This window comes from Cetorhinus maximus, chromosome 2, assembly GCF_964194155.1.
Source record: "Cetorhinus maximus chromosome 2, sCetMax3.hap1.1, whole genome shotgun sequence".
NCBI classification, from domain to species: Eukaryota; Metazoa; Chordata; class Chondrichthyes; order Lamniformes; family Cetorhinidae; genus Cetorhinus; species Cetorhinus maximus.
Window position 1 is genome coordinate 124,730,646 of NC_135880.1, and position 23,905 is coordinate 124,754,550.

Sequence of the window (23,905 nt, forward strand, 5' to 3'; positions counted from 1 at the left end):
CTTAAATAATTTCTAAGGCTTCGGCAATTTCTTCTTTTACTCCCCTAAGGATTGTTGGAGGTAACCAGTCTGACCTTGGGCCTTTCTTTAGCTTCACTAAATTACTTCATATTTTCCTTTTATCCACCATAATGTCGCTCATCTCCCTCTCAGCCGCCAAGGTTCACTTCCTATCTGATAACCTCCTCGTTAGTAGAGATTATTGCGAAATACCTCTTGCCATGGTTTGATCATTTACAAATTAATCATCCTCTCATCAAAGGGGTTCCACCTGAGTTTTAACAATTCTCTTTTCACTAATATACTTGTAAAGTACTTTACAGTTTGTTATGTTTTGATATTTTTCTCTTTTACTCTACCTTAGCTTTCCTTATCCCACTATTAACCCATTCTCTCATTTTCTCATATTCTCCTTTGGATTTTTCATTGTTATTATTCTTATTTTCCTTATAAGTTGTCTTCCTCAATTTTAACCTTTTTTTTATGGATAGTGGATGCCATCCCTGTCAGGAAAATCTAATAATTCTCATAATATTATGATTTATTGTAAAGGTAGGTTAATAGTGGAGTTTGGATAGTGTCTGTATGTGTGTGTGTGTGTGTGTGTGGTAGTTTAATGAATTGGAGACAGCTGGTCTGGAGGTTTTGAGTCATCAAAAAAGAAGCTAGGTTTGAATTGCTAAATATATAAACATGGCTGAAGTTTTAGAATGTGAGGTGTGAGGAAAATTTGCATTTTTTAGATAAACTAGGCTAGTTTAAATTTCAAAGAGATGGTAAGATGTTACACCTAGCCAGAAGACGCCAAGCCAAACAATGTGCTTATTTCTCCCAAAGGTTATTGATAATATGAACACAATGAAAAGATTTATATTATGAGAAAGGTAAAGTTCCAAAGACATATCAGAACAATGGAATTTGCATTAAAAAGGGAGAAAGGAGATGAGGCTATGTGTCAAAGAAGAAGGAATTCTAAAATCTAAAAACAAGTGTGAAAAGCCCCCAGCCTCTGTGCATCAAGTTGCTGTCTACAGGAACTGAAGCTGAGACAACTCACTTTAAATATCACCGTTCAAGGTATTGTGTTGCTTTGCCTGGACCTGTTAAATCTATTTGTTTTTACTGTTGCCTTAACAGAGGTGTAACTGGGAGCCAGATTAGTTAGGGGTTTTAGAAGTTATTACAGTAATGATTTGTAGACCTATGTATCTGCTTGAAATCTTTTCTTTTGTTAATAAATGTTTAATTTAGTTTTCTAAAAATCTCTGAAATCGTGGTAGTCACATCTCGAAATAAAGTACAAATTGCAAAACAGTTGTGACCGTGATCAAGTTTCGCTTGTGGGTTGGCCTGCCTGGCCATCATCGTCTGCCACGTCATAACAATCCCAAAACTACAAGTAATTTCCTTCTTTAAAAAAACATCCCATTGTTGCTCCATATTTCTATGGGAAAAATTATCCCCCCATTGTTGTGGGGGGGTCGGGAGAGTGCAGGAGCGGGCACGGGCAGGCACGCCTCCGATCGGTGCCCCTGATTGGGGGCGCACCGCCATTTTAAGTGGGTGGGCCAATTAAGGCCCGCCCAGTGTGACGTCCGACAGGAAGTGCTGAGCGCTCCCTGTGCGGGCCGGGGGGGGGGGGGGTTCCCTCAGCCGGGAGTGCACTCTTTCGCACATGCACACGAAAGAGCACACTCATCTCCCTGAGGCTAAGTGCTGCCTCAGGGAGATCAGCTCCGAATTAAAACTTTTAAGACAAATGTTTAAAAAATTTCCCTGACACTGTCACATGAGTTAGGACATGTCCATCACTTCAACTCAAACCTTTATTAAATATTTTAAAACCCTCATGAAACCTCACCACGCCCGTGGATGAGGTTTCATGCTTTTTCTTAAGCCCGCCAGGGCTCCAGGCCTGCCCGCCAACCTTAAGGTTGGATCGGCAGCCCTGTCATTCACCTGAATTGGTTTATTAATGGTTTCAATTGGCTGTTGACAGGTCGGCAGGTGCACAGCTGACTCGGCTGCGCCCCCGCCAACCTGAAAATGGAAATGATGTGGGTGACTTCGAGACTTCCGACCAACATCATCCCGCATCAGCGAGCGAGCCCTGCCCCCGCTCGCTGACCAGAAGATCCTCCCCTATGCGTTAATTTCTCTGTCAACCTCCCCCTTGGCCAGCATGTTCTGCAACTTTCTAAAATTCGCCCTCATTCAATTTGGTGCTCTACTTTTTGTATCTACATTTTTTATTTCTCGTTGGATCTTGAACCTTAACATGTTGTGGATGCTTCTGTCCCATGTTTTTCAAACACATTTAGCTCATCAACCCGATCTATTTCATTATTCATAGCCTCTGTCCTTGCAAGCCTATGAACATTGCCGAAGTATATCATGAAATGCATTGATGTGTGTGTCCATGGGTGCTAGAATTCTAAGTCTGTGGAGATTGTAACATTTATTTAAGGTACAGGTTGTTGCAATGGCTGTTACATTAGTTCTTGCCTAGTAACAAGGGTTGGACCCTCTGGGAGTGTTTTGATAGGTCAACAGAACAGTTCAAGGGGCATTGAACAACTATGCTTCAGTCAGCTAACTTCGGGGAGCCAGTCAAGAAGTGTCACAGACAGGGACAGGCAGAGATTCCAGTTAAGTTAAAGGAAGAGCTGCGGAGACAGAGTTTAAGTAAAGAGGGCCACTGGGGCAAAGGTGCCCCTTTGGAGCAATGGTGTTCTGTTTGGCAAGGTCATAGATCTGAAAGTGTGCTTGTAAGCTAGTGCTCGAGTTACTCGGGAATCAAGGGAGAAGGAACTTCAGAAGCTAAGATTGAAACCCTGCTTGGTGGTCCATTGTTAAAACAATCCGAGTGGGTCCAACATTTGGAAAGAATTCCAAGGCAGGATCTTCAAAGATGGAGATTGGAAACCCTCGTGAGAAAGGTGAATTTTCAGTGAGATTGGTTGCCTCGCAGTGGGGTCAAGGTCAGGGTGGGTTCCTGAAAAATCATGGACTCTGTCTTGGTTATGTACTCTTGACGTTCAGGGTAAAAGGCCTATCTTGTAAATTGTTTTATCTTTCTGAACTTGTATAGTAAAGTTTGTTTTTGCTTGTTCAAAACCCATGGAATGGGCTGCAGGAGGACATGGGACCTGAATATTGAAGGGCACAGGATATTTAGGAAGGAGAGGAAGTGAGGAAAAGGTGGAGGGGTGGCTCATTAGTTAATGATGGTATTAACACAACAGAGGGGGATGACCCAAGTTCAGAAAACCAGGATGTGGAAACAGTTTGGGTAGAGATGAGAAATGGCAAAGGCAAGAAGTCGCTATGGGAGTTGCATACAGGCTCCCTAACAGTAACCACATGGTAGGGTGGAGCATAAAGGTAGAAATAATTGGAGGTTGTCAGAAAGGCACAGTGATAATCGTGGGAAATTTTAATTTACACATAGACTGGAAAAGTCAGATGGGCAAAGATAGCCTAAATGAGAAGTACATTGAATGTTTTTGGGATAGTTTCTTAGAACATCATGTTCTGGAGCCAATCAGAGAGCAGACTATACTAGGGCTGGTATTGTGCAATGAGATCAGCGTAATTGATAATCTCATAATGAAGGTGCCCAAGGTAGCAGCAACTATAACATGAATGGATTTTTCATTCAGTTTGATGGAGAGAGGAGTGGGTCTGAGACTAAGTTTTTAAACTTAAATAAGGGAAATTACGAGCGTATGAAAGTTGAGCTGGTGAAAGTGAATCGGCAAATTAGGTTAAGGGATAGGTCAATAGAGAAGCAGTGGCTAATATCTAAGGGGATATTTCAGAATGCACAGAATAGATTCATTCCAGCGAGTAAGAAAAAGTCCAAGGGATGGGCACACCATCCGTGGTTAACTAGAAAGGTTAAAGATAGTATCAGACTTAAAGAAAAAGCATATAATTGTGCAAAGATAGGTGGAAGGCCAGAAGATTGTACAGAATATAAGGAACAGCAAAGGATGACTAAAAGACTAATAAGGAGGGAAAAATTAAGAGTATGAGAGAAAGCTAGCCAGAAATATTAGAATAGATTGGAAGAGATTTATAAATATTTTAAAGAGAAAAGTTAACAAAGTGAGCGTTGGATCTATAGAAAGTGAGTCTAGGGAATTGTTAATGGAAAACAAGGAGATGAACAGGGTATTTTGCATCAGTTTTCACTATAGAGGATCCAGGTAACATCCCAGTAGAAGCTATAAACTGGGAAATGGAAGTGGGGAAGGAAGCCAGGAAAATTACAGTCACCAGAGAAGTGGTACTGAGTGAATTGTTGGAGCTGCGGACTGACAACAGCCCGGGTCTTGATGGACTTCATCCTCGGGTCTGAAAAGAAGTGGCTAGTGAGATAGTTAATATATTGGTTTTAATTTCCAAAACACCCTAGGCCTGAATTTTTCATGCGTTGCGGGGTGGGGGGGGGTACTCAGAGGTGGCGGTTGTGGAGCTGACTGCTGCCCGTGATTGGCTTTGCAAATAAGGCCCGCCCAGCGTAATACACGAGCGGTCGCGCTCAGTGCTACCTGTGCGGGTGGGGGGGAGAAGGGAGAGTCGGGGCCAACGCTCTTTCGCGCACGTGCGTGAAAAGGCACTTCAATCTCCTCTGATGCACAGAGCTGCCTCAGGGAGATTGAAGCGGTTTGTAAAAACATTTTTACAGAAATTAAAAATTTAATGAGACATGTCCATTGTGACTGTGTCACATGAGATGGGACATGTTTTTATTTTTCATATAAAATTTTTATTTAAGTAGTAAAAGCTTTCGGAAACCTCGACCCGCTCGTGGATGTGGTTTCCTAAAAAACGTGAAGGCCGCTTGGCATTTTCATTTGCCTGCCAACATTAAGGTCAGACGGGCAGCGTAAACAAGGATATTAATTAATTTGTCAATGGCCTTAATAGGCCTATCAGTTATCGGCAGCTGGCAGCCGACTCCGGTGTGCGCCCGCCAAGCAAAACATCGTGAGACAGCGCGATGACATCAGGATGCACGCTCAACATCATTGCGCGTCATTTTACGTGCCGGCATGTCGGGCCCGCCCCCCACACATCGACTGAAAAATCCTGGCCCTATATTGCCATTAGAATGGAAGATAGCAAATGTAACTCCATTATTCAAAAAGGGAGGGAGACAGAAAGCGGGAAACTACAGGCCAGTTAGCTTAACATCTGTCAAAGGGAAAATGTTAGAAGTTGTTATTAAAGAAGTTATAGCAGGGCACTTGGATAAGCTCAAGATCAAGAGGCAGAGTCAGCATGGTTTTGTGAAAGGGAAATCGTGTTTAACCAACTTATTGGAGTTCTTTGAGGAAGTAACATATGCTGTGGATAAAGGGGAACCGGCGGATGTACTGTACTTAGATTTCCAGAAGGCATTTGATAAAGTGCCACATCAAAGGTTATTGTGGAAAATAAAAGCTCATGGTATGGGGGTAATATATTGGCATTAATAGAAGATTGGCTGGCTAATCGGAAGCAGAGACTAGGCATAAATGAGTCTTCTTCAGGTTGGCAAGATGTAACGAGTGGTGTGTCACAGGGATCAGTGCTGGGACCTCAACTGTTTACAATTTATATAAATGACCTGGATCAAGGGATGGTTGCCAAATTTGGTGATGACACAAAGGTATGTAGAAAAGTAAGTTGTAAAGTGGACATAAGGAGGCTACAAACAGATATAGATCGGTTAGTGAGTGGGCAAAGATCTGGCAGATGGAGTATAATGTGGGAAAATGTGAAATTTCCCATTTTGGCAGGAAGAATAAAAGAGAAGCATCTAAATGGTGAGAGATTGCAGAGCTCTGAGGTGAAGAGGGATCTGGGTGCCCTAGTGCATGAATCACAAAAGACTAGTATGCAAGTAATTAGGAAAGTTAGTAGAATGTTATCATTTATTGTCATCAAATACAAAAGTAGGGAGGTTATGCTTCAGTTGTACAGGGCACTAGTGAAACCACAGTTGGAGTACCGTATACAGTATTGGTCACCTTATTTAAGGAAGAATGTAAATGTCTTGGAAGCAATTCAGAGGGTTACCAGACTAATACATGGAATGGGTAGGTTGTCTTCTGAGGAAAGGTAGGACAGACTAGGCTTGTATCCGCTGGAGTTTAGAAGAGTAAGAGGCGACTTGATTGAAACATATAAAATCCCGTGGAGTCTTGACAGGGTGGATGTGGAGAGTATGTTTCCTCTTGTGGAAGAATCTAGAACTAGGGGTCACTGTTCAAAAATAAGGGGTCACCCATTTAAAACAGGAATGAGGTGAAATTTTTCCTCTTGGAGGGTCGTGAGTCTTTGGAACTCTCTTCCTGAAAATGTGGTGGAGGCAGGGTCTTTGAATACTTTTAAGGCAGAAGTGGATAAATGCTTTGTAAGCAAGGAGGTAATAGGTTATTGGCGGTTGATGGGATGCAGATTTCACGTTACTATTAGATCAGCCATGACCTTATTAAATGTCGGAGCAGGTTCGAGGGGCTGAATGGCCTGCGCCTGCTCCTTGTTTATATGCTCGTATGAATCTAGTGGCTTTATTCCAAAAGCAGGTGTCTTGAGTCTCAATCTTTATCTACTTTAAACAAAATGTTAATGGTCCCTAACCGGATCTCCCCCCCCACATCCCAGGATCTGGCCAAGGATCATAACAAGTAGTTCTGCACTCAATTTCGGAATTCTATTTGCTTTTCTCTACTTGGTCCCCCTCTATACCAATCAATAAGTGGCTACTTAAATTCTCCCAGAGCAATAATGTTATTATTCCTACTCATCTCTCTAATCTGACTGCAGGGCCAGAACTTACCCAACCCAAATCGGATGGGAACGGAGGCAGAATGGCAAACAAAATGGACCAGAAATCCCACCTCCGTTTCAGCCTGCTACCATTTTTCCCCGAGGTTGGGAGAGGGAGTGGGCCCTGAATAGTCCCACTTAATTTGAGGAGCTCATTTACATTGTGATGGGCTCATTAAGGACCCATCTCCAGAACGTTGTTTGGATTTTGTGCGAGGCGGCTGGGGTTCAGCAGCTGGGGTTCACAAGCTGCATGGGGGCAAGAAGAATTTTAAAAGTTAAGTAAATTTAAGAGTCCATAAATCTCCCAAATAAAAATGTAACTCCTGACAACAATGAGACAGCTGCTCTGAAGAGCCATAGGGCCAGATTACATGCTGAGGGCGGGCATCCCCGCAATACAGTGTTAATGTTGGGGGTAAGCCTGCCTCTGCTTGGTCGGCTCACCCTGCTTTAGTCCTTCGGGTGAAAGCACTTTAATTAGTATGAGGCAAAAGTTCTACCCCTTTCCAGGAGGATGTCTCGCCTCATAGAGCAGCCGGCCAAGCGGAGATCAGCAGCTTTGCACTACCAGTAACCCCAGTACTGGCCACTGCCGGTATTGCAGGAGGCCCAGGAGGAAGGGCAACCATGGAAAGCCTGGAACCCAGCAAAGTCTGGGATCTTGCCAGGGCCAGGTTGGCAGGTGCTGGGAGAGGGAATTGGTTAGGGAGGGGGGGCATTTTTGATAGGGTGGGACTGAGGAGGCAAAAAATGTGGGGGGGGCATCCGATTGGCACAATGGGGACTGGGAAAGAAACCCACCTTTTTACTGGCCAGCAGCTCAAAGGTCAAACCTGTCTTGCTCCATGTTGGGCGCAGGCCTCTCCCGCCACCCGATAAATCTGAGGCCCTTAATTAAAGGGGGATATGGGGTGAGGAGGCTGTTGGGGTTGAGGGGATGGTGGGGGTATCGAGGTTGGATGTCGAGGGGGATGGGGAAGCCGAGAGCGATGGAGTTGAGGAGGAAATTCATTTAATTTTTCACATGCGTTTGAGATACCTTTAAAATTCTTTTAGGGCAATGTATTTGTGAACAGATGGGGATGGAGGTGGGCCTTTTAACCTGCCCGCTCCGGAGTTGGCCTGCCCACTCCTGTCTTGGGTTTTCCAAAGTGGACGGCAGACCCAACTCTATGCCAGCCAAGGCCCGAGGTCTGTAAAATAGTGCTTCCTGGAACCTGGAGATGGAGGTGTGAACGGGTTTGGTCCCTACTCCCAATTTCCCCCTCCCGTGGGAAAACTGGGCCCAGTGTTTCCTCTTCCATTTCCTTCCCACAATGCAGAAGTCTGTAATAACCCCTAATGTAACAGGCCTTTATTTCATTTTTGCGTTCCAAACAAGTTGACTCGGTTTATGCTCCTTCCTTATGTACATAAACTCTCCTGTATGTATTCCCTCTTATAGCAATATTGCCACTCCACCTCCCTTCTTAACTTTGCTAATCCTCTAAAACAGATTACATCCCATTTTCCATTTTTTGTCCAGTTTGCAACTAGATTTCTGTTATTGTTAGATCTTCCAGTAAAATAATTGTCCCAGTTTATTTGCCATAAAGGCAATACATAACTTCAACCTTTTCTTAAAAAAAACACTGCTCTTTTCCTGCAAATTTTCTTCCCCATTTATAACTAGACCATTTGATTTCATTCCTATACTTTGCACGCAAAAAGCACTCTAGGAACAGAGATGTCATCTTATGTACGTCTATTTCTCCCTTCACTATACAATAAGAACCACAAGTAATTGGCATTTTGTGCAAAATTCTTATTTAATTTTCTAAGATGTAAAAACATCAGATAAAAAGACTTGGTAAATAGAACTCACCAGAAATTCAGCAAGAAAGTTGACAAAATTTTTCAGAAAACCATCAATTTCCCTTTGAAAAGGGGAACTACATTAAGATCAGTTAAAGATAGTGAGATTCTTCATTAAATGGATACCAGTGCTGGGATTCTCCCTTTAAACAGGTTACTGATGTTAGAAATCTCTATAAAAGAACTAGAATGGTGGTGAAACAATGCCATGAAATGATGCCATGTTGGTTTAATCCCTTACAAGCTGAAGGATCAACCCTGGTTCACTGAAGAGTGCAGGAGGGCATGCCAGGAGCAGCATCAGGCATACCTAAAAATGAGCTGTCAACCTGGTGAAGCTACATTACAGGAGTACTTGCATGCCCAACAGCAGAAGCAACATGCTGTAGAGAGAGTTAAGCAATCCCACAACCAATGGATCAGATTCAAGCTCTGCAATCCTGCCACAGTTGTGAATGGCAGTGGACAATTAAACAATCAACAGGAGAAAGAAGCTCCACAAATATCCCCATTTTGACTGATCGGGGAGCCGAGGACATCAGTGCAAAAGATAAGACTTATGCATTTGTATCCATCTTCAGCCAGAAGTGCTCAGTGGATGATTCATCTTGGCCTCTTCCTGAAGGCGCCTGCATCACAGATGCCAGTCTTCAGCTAATTTGATTCACTCCATGTGACATCAAGCAATGGCTGAAGGCACTGGATACTGTAAAAGCTATGGGCCATGACAACATCCAGGAGAAAGTACTGAAGACTTGTATTCCAGAGCTAGCCGCATGCCCTAGCCAAGCTGTTCCAGTACAACTACAATGCTAGCATCTACCCGGCAATGCGGAAAACTGCCCAGGTATGTCATGTCTGTAAAGCAGGACAAAAAGAACCCATCCAATTACAGCATTATCAAGCTCCTCCCAGTCATTAATGTCAATGCTGTCGTGCTTCAAGGAGAGCTTCAGAGTGTCTGTGTAGTGTTTTCTTTGTCCTCTCCTGGAACACTGGCCAATTGAGTGTTGAGAAAACAGGACCTGGTGGGGAGATGCTTTACGGCCATCCGGACACAGTGTCCAGTCCATCGAATTTGATTTTGCAGGAATTTTGCCTGAATGTTTATGGAGCTGGCTTCAAGTGTTTGTTCAATTGTCCTCCCACTGAATCTGGAGGATGTGGCGAAGACATTGCGGATGGACTTTCTCTAGCGCTCTTTTGCATTGCTGATACACTGTCCAGGTCTCACTGCAGTACAGGAGTGTGGTGACAACAATTGCTCTGTCCAATAAGACTTCTGTTGACTTGAGGAGGTCTTTGCTGTCAAATGCTCGCTGCTGTAGTTTGTAAAAGGCTGAGCTGGCGCAGCTGATACAGTGACGGATCTCCTCATTAATTGTGGCCTTCTGAGAGAGGTACCTGCCAAGGTATGGGAAGTGCTCAACATATTCCAGAGTCTCTTCTTTAGGCGAGAATACTTGACTGACCAAGTCTGCGTTGACATATGAATTTCGTTTTGGCAACGTTCAACGACAGGACAAGTCTCTTGTACAAAGAATTGAAGAGATCAAGAGTGGCTTGCAAATCTGGTACAGAGTTGTCAATGACACTGCAGTCATCTGCAAACTGTAGGTCATGTATATCTATGATGGTCAGTTCAGTTTTGGCACTGAGACGACTGAGGTTAAAGAGATTTCCATCTAGTCAGTATTTAATACACCAGAGGGCAGTTGATCTTTGATGAGGTGATAGCCACTGTCAGGTAGATTGTAAATAATATGGGGTCTCTCACACAGCCTTGCTTGACACTGGTATGGATTTTGAAGGGGACTGCTTCTGATCTCCCACTCAAGACAGTTGCAGTCATAGCATGAAGCAGTTGCAGGATTGTGATGAAGTTTCTTGGCCATCAAAACCTTTGGAGCACAATCCACGGCGCCTCAAGATTTACTGAGTCAAAAGGTTGATGAATGCAATGAAGAGTTTCTAGTTTGTTCTTAACATTTTTCTTGGATTTGTTTGACACTAAAGACCACGTCAGAGGTTCCTCTGGAAGGTCTAAAGCCATACTGTGCCTCTGGGAGAATTTCATCGGCCACAGGGAGTAGGCAATTCAGGAGAATGTGTGTCAGGATTTCCCCTGCTATGGACAAGAGGGAAATACCTTGATGGTTTCTACAGGACGATTCATCTCCCTTCTTGAAGGTAGTTATAATTGTTGCATTCCTGAAGTCAGTGGACCGTGGAAGTTCTTTTTCATCCCAATCCATAGGATGAGTTCATGGAGTCTTGATGTGAGCAAAAGCCCGCGAGCTTTTAAGACCTCAGCTGGAATTGCATCAGAGCCGCAGGCTCTTATTGCTTTTCATCAGTTTAGTTGCTTGTCGCAGCTCTCCCATTGATGGTGGTTCACACAAGGATTTTACCACAGGGTACTGGGCGATAGTCTGGAGAGGATCAGCTGCCACTATGGATTTACGGTTGAGGAGTTGTTGGAAGTGTTCTTTCCAGTGTTAATGGATGGCATTGTCATTCTTAAAAAAAGCAACACTATCCTGTGAGCAAAGGGGGTTTTGTCCATTTGATCTTGGTCTATATATGGTGCTGGTGGCTTTAAAAAAGCTCCATATCATGACGGTCAGCATATTGCTGGATCTCAGATTCTCTCTCCCCACAATCTCCTTTATCTTCTGGATTTGTCTTTGAGCGTCAGCCTTGAACTGTTGGAATGCTGCCTTCTTGACTTGCGACCTTGGGTTGTTCTGCCAGGCAATGAAGGCTGTTTGTTTTCGTTCCAGGAGGTCACATATTTCTGCATCTATTTTGTCGAACCAATGCTCGAACCCAATGGTCTGGACACAGAAGTAAAATATAACTGGCTCTTTTGATCCAACTGTTCTGAACTTGAGGGGATGCATGTAGATTTTCCAGATTGGTTGTGAGCTGCATTTGTAATTCCTTCCTTTGGTTGGACTGCTTTAAGCTGAAACATTGATCTTCTTCCCCTTGGACATTTGGGCCTTGTGATGTGTTGGTGCTAGGTGAACGTTCATCACTGATTGAACAAGTCGATGATCTGCCCAATAGGCATCAGTCTCCCGCGTGGATCGAGTGATATAGACATCACTCGGATCTTTGACTCAATGACAATAATCCAGGAGGTGCCAATGCTTTGATCTAGGATGCCTCCATATGGTTTTGTATCGGCCCTTTTGGTGGAAGAGGGTGTTTGCTATTATGAGGCCATACTGAGCACACTTTGTCAGCTGGAGGACACCATTTGCACTGGCTTTTCCTGCCCTGTTGTTCCTCTCCAGACATCAGAGTCACGGCCAACCCTGGCATCAACGTTTCCCAGAAGGATGATCTTTTCTTCTTTTGGGATAGCAGTGATGACTTAATCAAGATCAGAATAGAACTTCTCTCCTTAACATTTCCATCGGAGTCAATGGTCGGGGCATTAGCGCCGGTGATGGTGGCATTTTGTTTATGGCTGAGCTGTAATTGAAGCGTCATGAGCCTTTCATTTATACAATTGGTAGTGTATCCAAGGTCCTATTTGCAACTCCCCTGATACTGAAGCAGTCTATGACAATGTACAGCAAGACCTGGACAAAATTTAGGCTTGGGCTGATTGGTGGCAAGCAACATTAGCACCAAACCAGGTCCAGGCAATGACCATCTCCAACAAGAGAAAATCTATCTCCCCTTGACATTCAATGCCATTACCATTCCTGAATCCCCTGTTATCAACATCCTGGTGGTTACCATTGACCAAAAACTGAACTGGATCAGCCATATAAATACTGTGGCTACAAAAGCAGGTCAGAGACTAGGGAGTTTGAGGCCAGTAACTCACCTCCGGACTCCCCAAAGCCTGTCTGCTATCTACAAGGCACAAGTCAAGATTGTGATAAAATAAGGTCCACTTGCCTAGATGAGTGTAGCTGCAACAACATTCAAGAGGCTTGACACCATCCAGGACAAAGCAGCCTGCTTGATCAGCACCCTATCTACAAATTAAGCATTCCTTCCCTCCACCACCAATGTGGCAACCATGTGTACCATACACAAAATGCATTGCAGCCACTCATCAAGGCTCCTTCGTCTTCCAAACCCATGACCTCTACCACCTAGAAGGACAAGGGCAGGCAACACATGGGAACACCACCACATGCAAGTTCCCCTCCAAGCCACACACCATCCTGACTTCGAACTACCCGTATATTACTATTCCTTCACTGGCGTCAGATCAAAATTCTAGAACTCCCTTTCAGGCAGCATTGTGGGTGTACCCGGACCAGATGGACTGCATGGTCCAAGGCGGCATCGCACTAACCCTTCTCAAGGGCAATTAGGAATGGGCAACAAATGCTGGCCTTGCCAGTGACAGCCACATCCCAAAAAAGAATTAAAAAGTCCACATGGATTTCCTGATTTCAGTTTCACTGTAATGGAAGATACTTCCCCACAGAAGAGACAGAAAATCAGGGAAGGGCCTCATGGGCAGCTTAAAAATGCACTCGTGCCAACTACTTGGCTGGCAAAATGAAATAGTAGTATGAAGGGCAAGATATATGTCAAGTGTCAAGTATCCAGGCACAGGTGTACAGTGTTTAGTACCAGTGTGATTAAAGTAAGCACAGAGAGATCATCAAGGGCAGATTTGGCAACAAATGGATTTAGGAACCATGTTTATCACTACTGAAACTGACCTGGAAAGCATAAATCATAATTACTGTGTAACAGGATGTTATTAGTGCCACTTTATTATTTTTTGAAGTGATTTAACTGTTACTATGTTGAACATTTTCAACATTCTGAACATTGGGCCGAGATTTTCTGAATGATGTTATTGTAACAACAAACTACATTTATATTGCACCTTTGGCATAAGAAAACATCCCCAAATGTTGCTTCACAGGAACATAGCCAAACAGAAAAAACTGATACTAAGCCAAGGAGACAACATTTGGGCAGGTGATCAACGGCCTGGTCAAAGAAGTTGGTTTTAAAGAGTGTCTCAAACGTGATGAGGTGGGAGAGCTGCAGAAACCTAGGGAGGGAATTCCAGAGCTTAGGCCAAGGCAGCTGAAGGCACAGCTGCCAATGGTGGAGGTGAGAAAGTCAGGGATGAGTAAGAAGATCGAAATCAAAGAACACAAGAGTTCTTGGAGATTTTCAGAATGAGGGGGTGTTACAGAGATAGGGAAGAGCGAGGCTGTGAAGATTTGATGCAAGTATTAACACATTTATTTTAGAAAGGTTAACACTAACACCAAAATAGCGTTGCTTGGGAAATCTAAGCCTTTGGGCTGAATCTTACACTATGTCCAGGAGCGGGTCGGCAGGCGAGCTCGGGAGCATAAAATTGGGCACATCAGCAGTGCCATGCCTGTTTCCTGCCCATCCCCGCCCACCTTTGTGGATATTTTACCCACTTAATAGTCACTTAATATTTTCCCTCTGCTGAATTTCTCTTCCTCTCCAGCCCCGTCAATCCTGGTTCCCCACTTACTTCGCCAGGGTCTCAGATGAGCACTTCAATGAGGCGACCTACAGGAGAAGGCTGAAGACAATGCACACCGAGATGCTGAGGCAGTGGTAGCCTGCCAGGCAGCCTCCTATCGAGGAGCATGAATGAATCTAAGCTCCAATGTTGAAACCATTTGCTCCTGAGTATTTGGCGCTCTTTAGTGCCAGTGTCTTCTTAATTACTGTTATTTTGCTTATGTTAATTTTGGTGAGTCCCTGTACCTTACTTAATATCAATTTCCTTGGTCTTTCAGCTTGCGTATGATCTCTTCCTCTACTGTAAATACTGACACAAAGTAATTATTCAACATACTTGCCATTTCCATAGTTTCAGTGAGAATATTGCTGTCAAGGGGGCCACATTGCACCTGACCACCCTCTTTTTCCTAATATAATTCTAAAAACTGTGTGTTTATTTTAATATCCCATATAAGTAAATTACCCTGCCATAAGGCCCAGCTTGCAACTGAACACTGGATCTTTGATCAGTAACATGTGAATTCGTCCAATGGACCTGCTCGGTCCAAATTCGGAAGACAGGCGTTACGTCGGCTGGCAGGAATGTGCAACTTAAGGATAGCACCAAACCAGTTGCTTCCAGTTATTGCAGCAGATGTCTTACACGTACCCTTCTCAAGTTGGCAAGCCATGTGGGTTGCGTTGAAAGTGCCTGGCAGCACAGCATGCAGCAGAACAAAGGCACTCTGCTTCCATAGCACTGTCTCCAAAGGCATTATGGAAACAAAATTTGCACCCTATATATTTTAACTTAGTAGGTGAGAGAATGAAACTTCTACACACTTGCATGAAATACCAACCCTGATAAATTTTCCAATAATATCTATGGCATTCCTTTTCATCTGGGTATACAGGTTTATAGTCATACTTACTACGATTGGCTGACTGAAGTATTCTTCCATAGCTGCGCTGCAAAGACTGGACAAATTAATCCCATGGAAACATTGCTGGTACCTGGAGTGGGGAAGATGATCAGTAAATTAACAAAGGAAGATTTAGACAATTGTAATTAGAGTAGCGATTATGAGCTTGGGTCTCAGGGACCTAGCTTATGTCTTATCTGATTTTATTGTGGCATCATACTGAAGGTTTGACTCTCCACTTGCTCTTACAAGGTAGTTTCCTGTGACTGGATGATATCTGGTTTTGCTTGTAAATGTCACTTTTCAGCAGCTCAGGTTCGGGCGTATGAGTTAGGTAACATTGTGACATGCAATGTCACAGGCACTAAGAAGCTGCACAAAATAGTTGTATTATCATAGGATTGGCTTTCATGAAGACAACCATTTAGCCATTTGAGCCCATTCTTCTAAAACAAAACTTTAATGTCTTCCCAGTATGACATCCATCCGCTTTGTAAATGAGTCGAGTGTCCTGAACTGGATCACTATCCTCAGCAAACATTTACAGCTGTTGATCTGTGTGAAGAAATAGACCTTGATGCCTGTCATTCACACCTTTGTACTTGTGCCCTCAGGTCCTGCAGCTTTGGCATATCTGAAAGTGTTGCCACAGGCTAACTTTCTTTATACCATTAATTATCTTATATATCTCTATATGGGCCCGCTGAGATGTCTCCTTTCAAGGTTGAAAGCTATAGCTTATACAAATCCTTCCTTACATCCCTCATCCCTCCTTACATCCCTCATCCCTCAAATACCAGGTGAGGAATGTCCTTCTTAAGTCAAAGCACCCAGTATTGCACCCAGGTATAACATGACCAGTGCATGGTATAGCTTTGGCATGATTCTGAGGATTTCCACTCAATGATTTGGCAATGTAATTCACCATTCAACGTGCTTTGTTGATTGCTGTCTGACAGCACTTAGTCATGACATCTTAAGACGTTTTCACTTGACAAATTCTAACCCATCCTTCAAGTACATATGCTTTCTATTTTTATTTTCAGTCTATATAATTTGTAGTTGTCCTCATTGAACATCATTTGCTACTGATTAGCATCAGTGTTCCACCCACTCCCTCTGTAAGATCATGGCTGCCAGTTTTCAGTAGTTCGGTGTCATTTGTAAATTTAACTCCTTGCACTGAGACTGCAACTCCAGATCATTTATGCATGTCAGGAACAGAAGAGAAGCCAGAATCAACACCAACCTCTGTGACTCCTTACATAATACCTTTCCCAATTTGACCTTGCTTCCTTTATAATGACCATCTACTTAAATCCCTTTAGCCAGTTACTAATTAACATCCATGGTTTACACTTGATACTCATTATTCCTTAAGGCTTTTAATCCTCCTTTCTCCAAGATTACTGGAAGAATGTTCTTGTATTACATTTTACATCTGTCCATGTCTTTGTCTAGTTCTCTCTTGACACTATTAATCTTTTTTTACCTATTTATATACAATCTTCAGCCAAATTGCTGCCTTCTTCCTTCTCAGCTATGTTATAGGTAGTAGCAATGGAAAAACAAATTAAACATGTTTATTGAAACACTCCACAAACTTCCACTCAGATGCAGTTTAATAATGCAGCTTCACCATTTGCTTCATGCTTCACAGAAAATCTTTCAGTGCAATGATAACCCGCATAGCACAGTCACATCTGCTAACAATTCAATGCTGAACATAAGGTATTAAAGACAAGTGGGAGTTTTGTTTTGAACAAATGCACATTCTGAACTCGCACATAAATGCTGGTACATCATTCATCCATTCACTGGGATAAACCTAAATGTAGGCTTAACTTAGGAATACGTTTGCCAAAGTACTGCGCGATGTTAATTGTTGTGGATGTTAAGTATTTCCTACTAAGTACATTCCAGGAGATTATTTATTTGTTTTTATATCAACTTTGGGAATTTCATAGACAGTTCTCCCAATTCATTGCCATAACTTCAGTGGAAGGTTGTTGGGAGCCCTTTTTACACAGCTACCAAGCTTACACCAGCCAACTGGGAGTACTCCTGAAGAGGTTTCTGGCAGTGTAGCACATGTCTTTGAAACAATTATTTTTCTACAACTCCCCTATGACCACCTTTTACATGGTGTCCACGTCCTGAGATTGATGTCTGGGTGCTTGGTTTGTTTTCTTTCACAGCAGAGAATGAGAAATCCAGTGCGACCTGTTTAATTTTCATTTCATGAAATATGTGAAGCAGTGATAGACAACTTTATGTCTGACAGACATATAGGGGTACATCATGACTTAGTACGCTAGTGTAAAATAGGCGATAGCAAGTCTGGGCAGTCCATTTTGCATCTCTCTTGATTTTTATTTCATAAAAGCCAATGGAAAAATCAGGCATTACACTATTGCACAAAGTCAAGATCTATCCCATGAAGTTGACAACTATCACTCCAAATGTATTTTGAATTGTTCCAAATAGGAAGAGACATCAACAGTTTTTGTGTTCTCTTACAAAAGGAAAAAAAGCTTAGCTGGTCTATAATACAGGGATTGAACTTTCAGCGTCAGAGGGGATAACATTTGCTGGAAGCAGGTTGGCCAAAGTTGAAAGTTCTGCTCATCGAAGATAACCTAAATGTTAAATTTTTCACATTCAGAGTTCAGGGACTTTTTAAATTGTAATAATACCAACCTAACCACGGTGTGCTGATCAACTCATTCTATCCCAAGAAATTATCAGGAAATGCAGGCTTCAGTGAAATGCTGTCAGCACTCACCCAAGCATTAATGTGGGCAATATCATTTAGAAAGCTCATTTCGAATGTTCGCATATACTGGACGTTTCTGCTCCTGTAGAAACCTGTGATGTGCATAGTCCATAAAGCTTTGTTTACAGGGAAACTGAATTCCTGTGATGGATCTCTTATTTCACTTGCTCTCTTTTATATACATGCATCTTATAACTAGTGGAAGAAACAGTTTTCAAACAATCTGACTGTTTATTACCACATTTTAGACAGCATGGTTAGTTGTGGGGCCCATGCGACTAATCTTTAAAATAAATTATAGCCTAAGTGCCATAGGAATTAAACCACCTCTCACCACAGTGAGGACAAATCTGGGTCTCCAAATCATTCCCACAGAAGATGAAAGTGACCTTCCAGACACTGAAGAAAATTCAGAATTCCATCTCCCCATTGAGCACAAATTCAGCCTTTCACTTCAAAGAATGGATTCTCACTCCCACAGAGGTGAAGCCTGCTTCCTGGTTTAAACAGGCCTATTCCTGCAGTCATCCATACTCCCAGCCTACAAAAAGCACATTCTCCCCAATCTACTGAGAAACAGTTTGTGTCCAATCCAGCCTCTCACCTGGAAGCAACTCTGCATTACTCCCTATCCTGGAGTAACTCACTGCAGCATTCTTGAGAAGAATTCCAACCCTCCGACCCACCCCAAAGATGGCAGAATTGGGCTGTAAATGTGCAGCATGCATTTTCAATGATTGACAGGAAGATAGCACTGGCTCTATGCCACTCAGCTCTTGTTGTCTTTTCTCCACCACCTATCCCCTTCCCCTATAGTAAAGAAATGCAGCACTGGTCCATTGCCAAATGCCCGTTCAGCATCTTCTGTTGTCCTTTTACCTACCACCCCTTCCCATTCCCTCATTCTTCACTCTTGCCCTCCATCTCACAATCCCCTGTACCCACCTCACCTAAACCCTCTCCATCACCTGGATCTTACGGCTTTCTAACCTGCCTTACCTGAATGCTGGACTTTGCCTCGACTTTCCATATGCAAAGGCACAGGACATTTTATATATTTGTTTGTGTGTGTCTGTGTGTGTGTCTGTGTGTGTGTGTGTGTGTGTCTGTGTGTGTGTGTGTGTGTCTGTGTGTGTGTGTGCGCGTGTGTGTGTGTGCGTGCGCGCGCGCGCGTGTTACCAATTATCAATACGTCAGGGTCACCTGTGGCAATTGTTCTGATTTTATGGATGTAAATGCCTCCTAAATCTGTTCCCACCTTTCTTGTAACTCTATGTTTGAATCCCTCCAATCAGATTTCCACCTCTGCCACAATACTGAAATAAATCTTATCAAAAATCACAAATTACATCCTAGGTGACTGTTCCAAAGGTAAACTTTCCTTCCTCAATCTTCTCAATCTGCCTGCAGCCTTTGACATGGTTGGCCGCACCATCCTTTGTCAATGCCTCTCCACTGTTGTCCAGCTGGGTGGGACTGCTCTCGCATGGTTCCATTCTTATCTAATTGCAGCTAGCAAATCACGTGCAATGGCTTCTCTTCCTGCTACCGAACCATTAATCTGGAGTCTTCAGGGATCTATCCTTGGCTCCCTCCTATTTCTCATCCACGTGCTGTCTCAGGGCAAAGTCATCCAAAAGCACAGCGTTAACATATATTTTTGCTGGCAGCACCCAGTTCTACCTCACCACCACCTCTCTCGACTCCTCCACTGTTGCTAAATTATCAGACTGCTTAGCTGACATCGAGTACTGGATGAGCAGAAACTTGTTCCAATTAAATATTGGGAAGACTAAAGTCATTGTTTTCAGTTCCTGCTAGAAATTCCAATCCCTACCTACCAACTCCATCCCTCTCCCTGACAACAGTCTGAGATTAAGCCAGACTGTTTGCAACCCTGGTGTTCCATTCGACCCCAATATGAGCTCTGACTAGATATTCATGCCATCACTAAGACTGCCTATTTCCGTCTCTGTGACATTGCCTAAATTTTCCCATCTCAGCTCATCTGCTGCTGAAATCCTCATTCATGCCCTGTTACCTCTTGACTTGACTATTCCAAATCGTTCCTGGCTGACCTCCCACATGCTTCCTTTCATAAACTTGAGGTCATCCAAAACTCTGCTGCCCATCTCTTAACTCTTACCAAGTCCCAGTCCCCTATTGGCTCCTGGTCAAGCAATGTCTTCATTTTAAAATTCTCATCCTTGTTTTCGGATCCCACTGTGGTCTCACCGCTCTCTATCACTGTACTCTCCTCCAGCCCCACAATCTCTGAGATATCTGCACTCCTCTAATTCTGGCCTCTTGTGCATCTCCAATTTTAATCACTCCACCATTGGTGGCTGTGCCTTCAGGCCCCAAGCCCTGGAATTCCCTCCCTTTACCTCTCCACCTCGCTTTCTTCCTTTAAGACGCTCCTTAAAACCTACCTCTTTGACCAAGCTTTTGGTCAACTGGCCTAATATCCCCTTATGTGGCTCGATCTCATATTTTGTTTTAGAATGCTCCTGTGATGTGCCTTGGGGTGTTTTATAACGTTAAAGCACCATACAAATAAGTTGTTGTTGATGTAAATTGTTAATGCATTTTTCGGTCATCTAAAGGAAATGCCACAAAGGCAAGGGAAGACTTGTGAGATAAAAGTTCCCGAATGAAAACAAATCACATTGAAAGCTATGACAAATAAGGCAGTGGAGAGCAAGTCAAACGCGCAAACATTTCAAGACTGGGATTTTGAACTTGTCTAAATAAATAAATATTGCACTTCTTAAACACAGGCTCCAAACAATAAATACAATACGCTTGCTCTGTGCTGCGATATTGGAAAAACTGTGACCAGAATTAATCACCGTTGCAACAGGACCCCATTAAAATAGACAACTGAACATAATACGCCCACAAAAGCTAAGCTTTTACACATCTGCTCATAGGAATTTTATGTCCATTGGATTTCTGCATTTATAAGCTACATCTGACCTTGCAAGATCCAATACATAATGCATTCAAGGAGGACAGATGAAAAAAGAATCGTCATACATTTCTCTCTGCTGATCTAAGCATTTAGCAATAATCTGCCCATTTCCTTAGAAAACAAGTTGTCCTCAAACATATCAAACATGCCAGAGTCTCTCATGAGGACATACCAGAAATTTGCCCTTGTGTAGTGTTCCATGTAAAGCTGCTCATCAGAAAACGGAGCTAGATGAACATCACCAAAAGTAGGAAACATCATCCCTAAGAAAACATACACAGCAGGGGGGTAAACATACTAGCTTGAACAGGGCTGTAAGAGTGAATATAAAAATAAATAGTGCCTTATTTTAAGGAATAGCTAGTGCCATCACTATTTTCACAAAAACCTAAAAATGTAGAAAAGCAGTCAGGATGTCCAACTCTTTGATGCCTCTTTGGGAGTAGGCAGGGTGCCTGGCATTTCCCTATGGTTATTAAAAAATTATCACCTGGGAAATTACAGTTACAAAACTATGTCACTACTGAGTTCCAATGCAGTGTGCCACAGCATGAATAGGTGCTCAAAATAAAAGTAAGATACTTCACCTTCATTATATTCAAGGATTTTGTGTTCTGTAAGGAGGGACATACTACAACCATTTTCTTCCTGGACAATTAGGTCTGGTGTCGCAGTCGGTTAAGAACATTGACTTTTGCCTCTGGAATCTGGGTTTTAATGCAGCCACATTGAATGTCTCCTCTTGTCAGAAGCAGTAAGGGGCCAAAATAAACCCTTTAAATTGGTGACTTCAGCAGTTTTTAAAGCTAGTGAGTTCAGACTATATAAAGCTATTCATGATTCAGGAATTAGATATATTGCCCCAGGAAAGCATTGCAGTTGGGGAAAAGGAACTATCACACTGGGGCCTCTTCCTTCTTAACCCAGTAAAAACACACTGGATGGAATCTTCTGGTCCCACTAGCAGCAGGAATTGTGACGGGCCAGAGCAGATGGGAGGCAAAAATTCTGTTTCCCGACGGCAGGATAAACAGTTTGAATTTTGTTCTCCCGACCAAGGGTGGGTTGAGCTTCCTGATTAACAATGTTGGGAACCCCATTTGCATGTATTAGCATCTCATGCAGGCACATTGAAAGACCACTCTGTCAGAATTAAGTTCACCCTCCAAATTAAGTTCCCACAAGTGAGCATTTAGAACATTCAGTTTGACGACTGTATATATGTGGCATGCACCTGGTGAGCTTCAGCTCTCCCACGACTTTTGAGGTCAGTAGATGCTGCTTTCACCTTTGTGGGAAGTTCGCATAACTTCACTCATGTCGTGCCACGAGCAAAATCTGCGTTAAGGCTGCACACAGAAGGCAGGCTAAGCGGGAGAGTGGTGGTGGGGGTTCCAGGGAAGTTGGTGGGGGGGTTGGGGGGATGTCCAGGAAAAGGGGGTGGGGGAGATTGCCCAGGGAAGGTTAGCGGGGGAGGGGGAAGAGGCCGTCTTAGAGGGTGGGGTCAGTGGTGGGGTCCTGGGGGGGTGAGGTGTTGAACTCAGGGTACTGGTGATAGGAGACAACAGTCACAATCAGAGGGGGGAGTGGGATGCAGTAGGTTGGCAGGCCCAAGATAAGAGATTGGAGGTGAAGGTCTCATGGTGGGGAGATGGGGGGGTGCTACAAAGGGGGACTAGACAGGTGGCTTGGATAACGGGAAGGGAAGGGGCAGGGTTAGGGTGGGCATGGGGACGGTAACGTGTGTCGGCCTTGAGGGGAGGGAAGGCAGGTGGAGGTGGATCATAATAGGATCCAGGGTACCAGGGAGAGGTTCAAGGGTGGGAGAAGGGAGAGGATCAGTGGTAACAGGTGGGTCAAGGATGAGGGCGGGGGAAGTTGGTTGGTGACAGGGAGATGGTATAAGGTGGTGGACTACTGAGTCCAGAAGGTGACGGGCACCATTTTTCAAGTCTGACCTTGACCACGCAGTTAGTCTGTAGCTGAGATCCCTCGAAGTGGAAGGAGGGCCCTCTTCAGGTAGGTGGAGTTCAAGGTCAGCACAAGTAGCCAACTAAAGGGACATCCTAATAATTATGATGCAACTGGGTGTTAACCATGCTCATTTGCGTTCTCCTGTCTAAGGTGAAACCCACACAGCAGCATGTTTGTTCCCGACTCATGGGTCTCATAACATTGAGATCCCAGCAAGGTATGGAGCTGCTGTTCATTCTGTGCGATGTGCCATCTGCTGCAGTCAGAGGCAGGGGTGAAGGGAGGGAGGGAGGTGGATGCCTCCAAAGGGCACGGCTGGTGGACAGCAGCAAACGTCCAACTCTAAACCTCATTCCCCTCAGGTGAATGGTCATGGCTGACAAGAGCTCATGTGGTTAGTCTTTCTATGGTGCCAAGGCAATGGTCTCTCAATAGAGTCTCGAAGATAGTGGAAGCAAGCGGAATAATGTCAGAAGGAGGCTTCTTGCATATGGCTCTCAAAGAGCAATGTTTCCATGCTCAGTCATGTATGAATGGGAGTAACACCCATCCCTGGTCCTCCAGGATGTACTTCACCTGGAAGGGATGGGGTGGGGATGCCATATCTAGATGGAGTCCAGGCTTGGCACTGGCCTGCTGGCTTTGAGATGAAGGAAAAACTATAAAGGACATGCTAACTTTATCACTTCAGTTCGTTCACAGATCCACTGGGGCAAACTGCAGGCAATGCTGCCTTGGTAATGGCTCTCATCCAGATGAAGAGGAGGGCCTAATGCAGGTTGGCACAGGGCCAAGAGGATCAAGGGCCTGAGCAGCTAGAGGTGGCAGAGCCTCAAGAAGGTGAAGATGCTGGCGGACAGGGTCCACTGCAATGGTGAGCATTGGCTGGACCATGGGTGTATCACAGGTGGTGCTCTCATCTAGAAATGAGCAAAAGGCAATGCTGGAGGTGCCTACGTATTGTCCTGGGATGTGGTTTTTCACATCTGCCAGCTTCCCCAGTGCAAGCTGCAGCCGCAAGGACTCTGGAGGAGTAATGCAGAGCTCCTGGCCTGCAGTGAGTAAATGGCTGTCCAGGTGCCATTTAAATATGGTGCCAGG

General features: G+C 43.8%; 1 protein-coding gene and 1 long non-coding RNA gene across 6 annotated transcripts in view; one reads left to right on the forward strand and one right to left on the reverse strand.

Moving 5' to 3' along the window:
* Positions 1–23,905, forward strand: part of LOC144697364 (uncharacterized) — a 62,095-nt gene that overhangs the window by 29,699 nt on the left and 8,491 nt on the right. For all 4 annotated transcript variants that reach the window (XR_013580351.1, XR_013580343.1, XR_013580347.1 and 1 more), the window contains one exon: positions 23,496–23,678. This is a non-coding gene — a long non-coding RNA (uncharacterized LOC144697364). The remainder of the gene's footprint in view (positions 1–23,495; positions 23,679–23,905) is intronic.
* carm1l (coactivator-associated arginine methyltransferase 1, like) overlaps positions 1–23,905 on the reverse strand; it is a 127,024-nt gene that overhangs the window by 17,845 nt on the left and 85,274 nt on the right. For both annotated transcript variants that reach the window (XM_078569346.1, XM_078569353.1), the window contains exons 7-8: positions 21,003–21,093; positions 15,090–15,171 (exon numbers count right to left, since the gene is read on the reverse strand). In XM_078569346.1, coding sequence (XP_078425472.1) covers positions 15,090–15,171; positions 21,003–21,093 — 173 coding nt within the window. The remainder of the gene's footprint in view (positions 1–15,089; positions 15,172–21,002; positions 21,094–23,905) is intronic.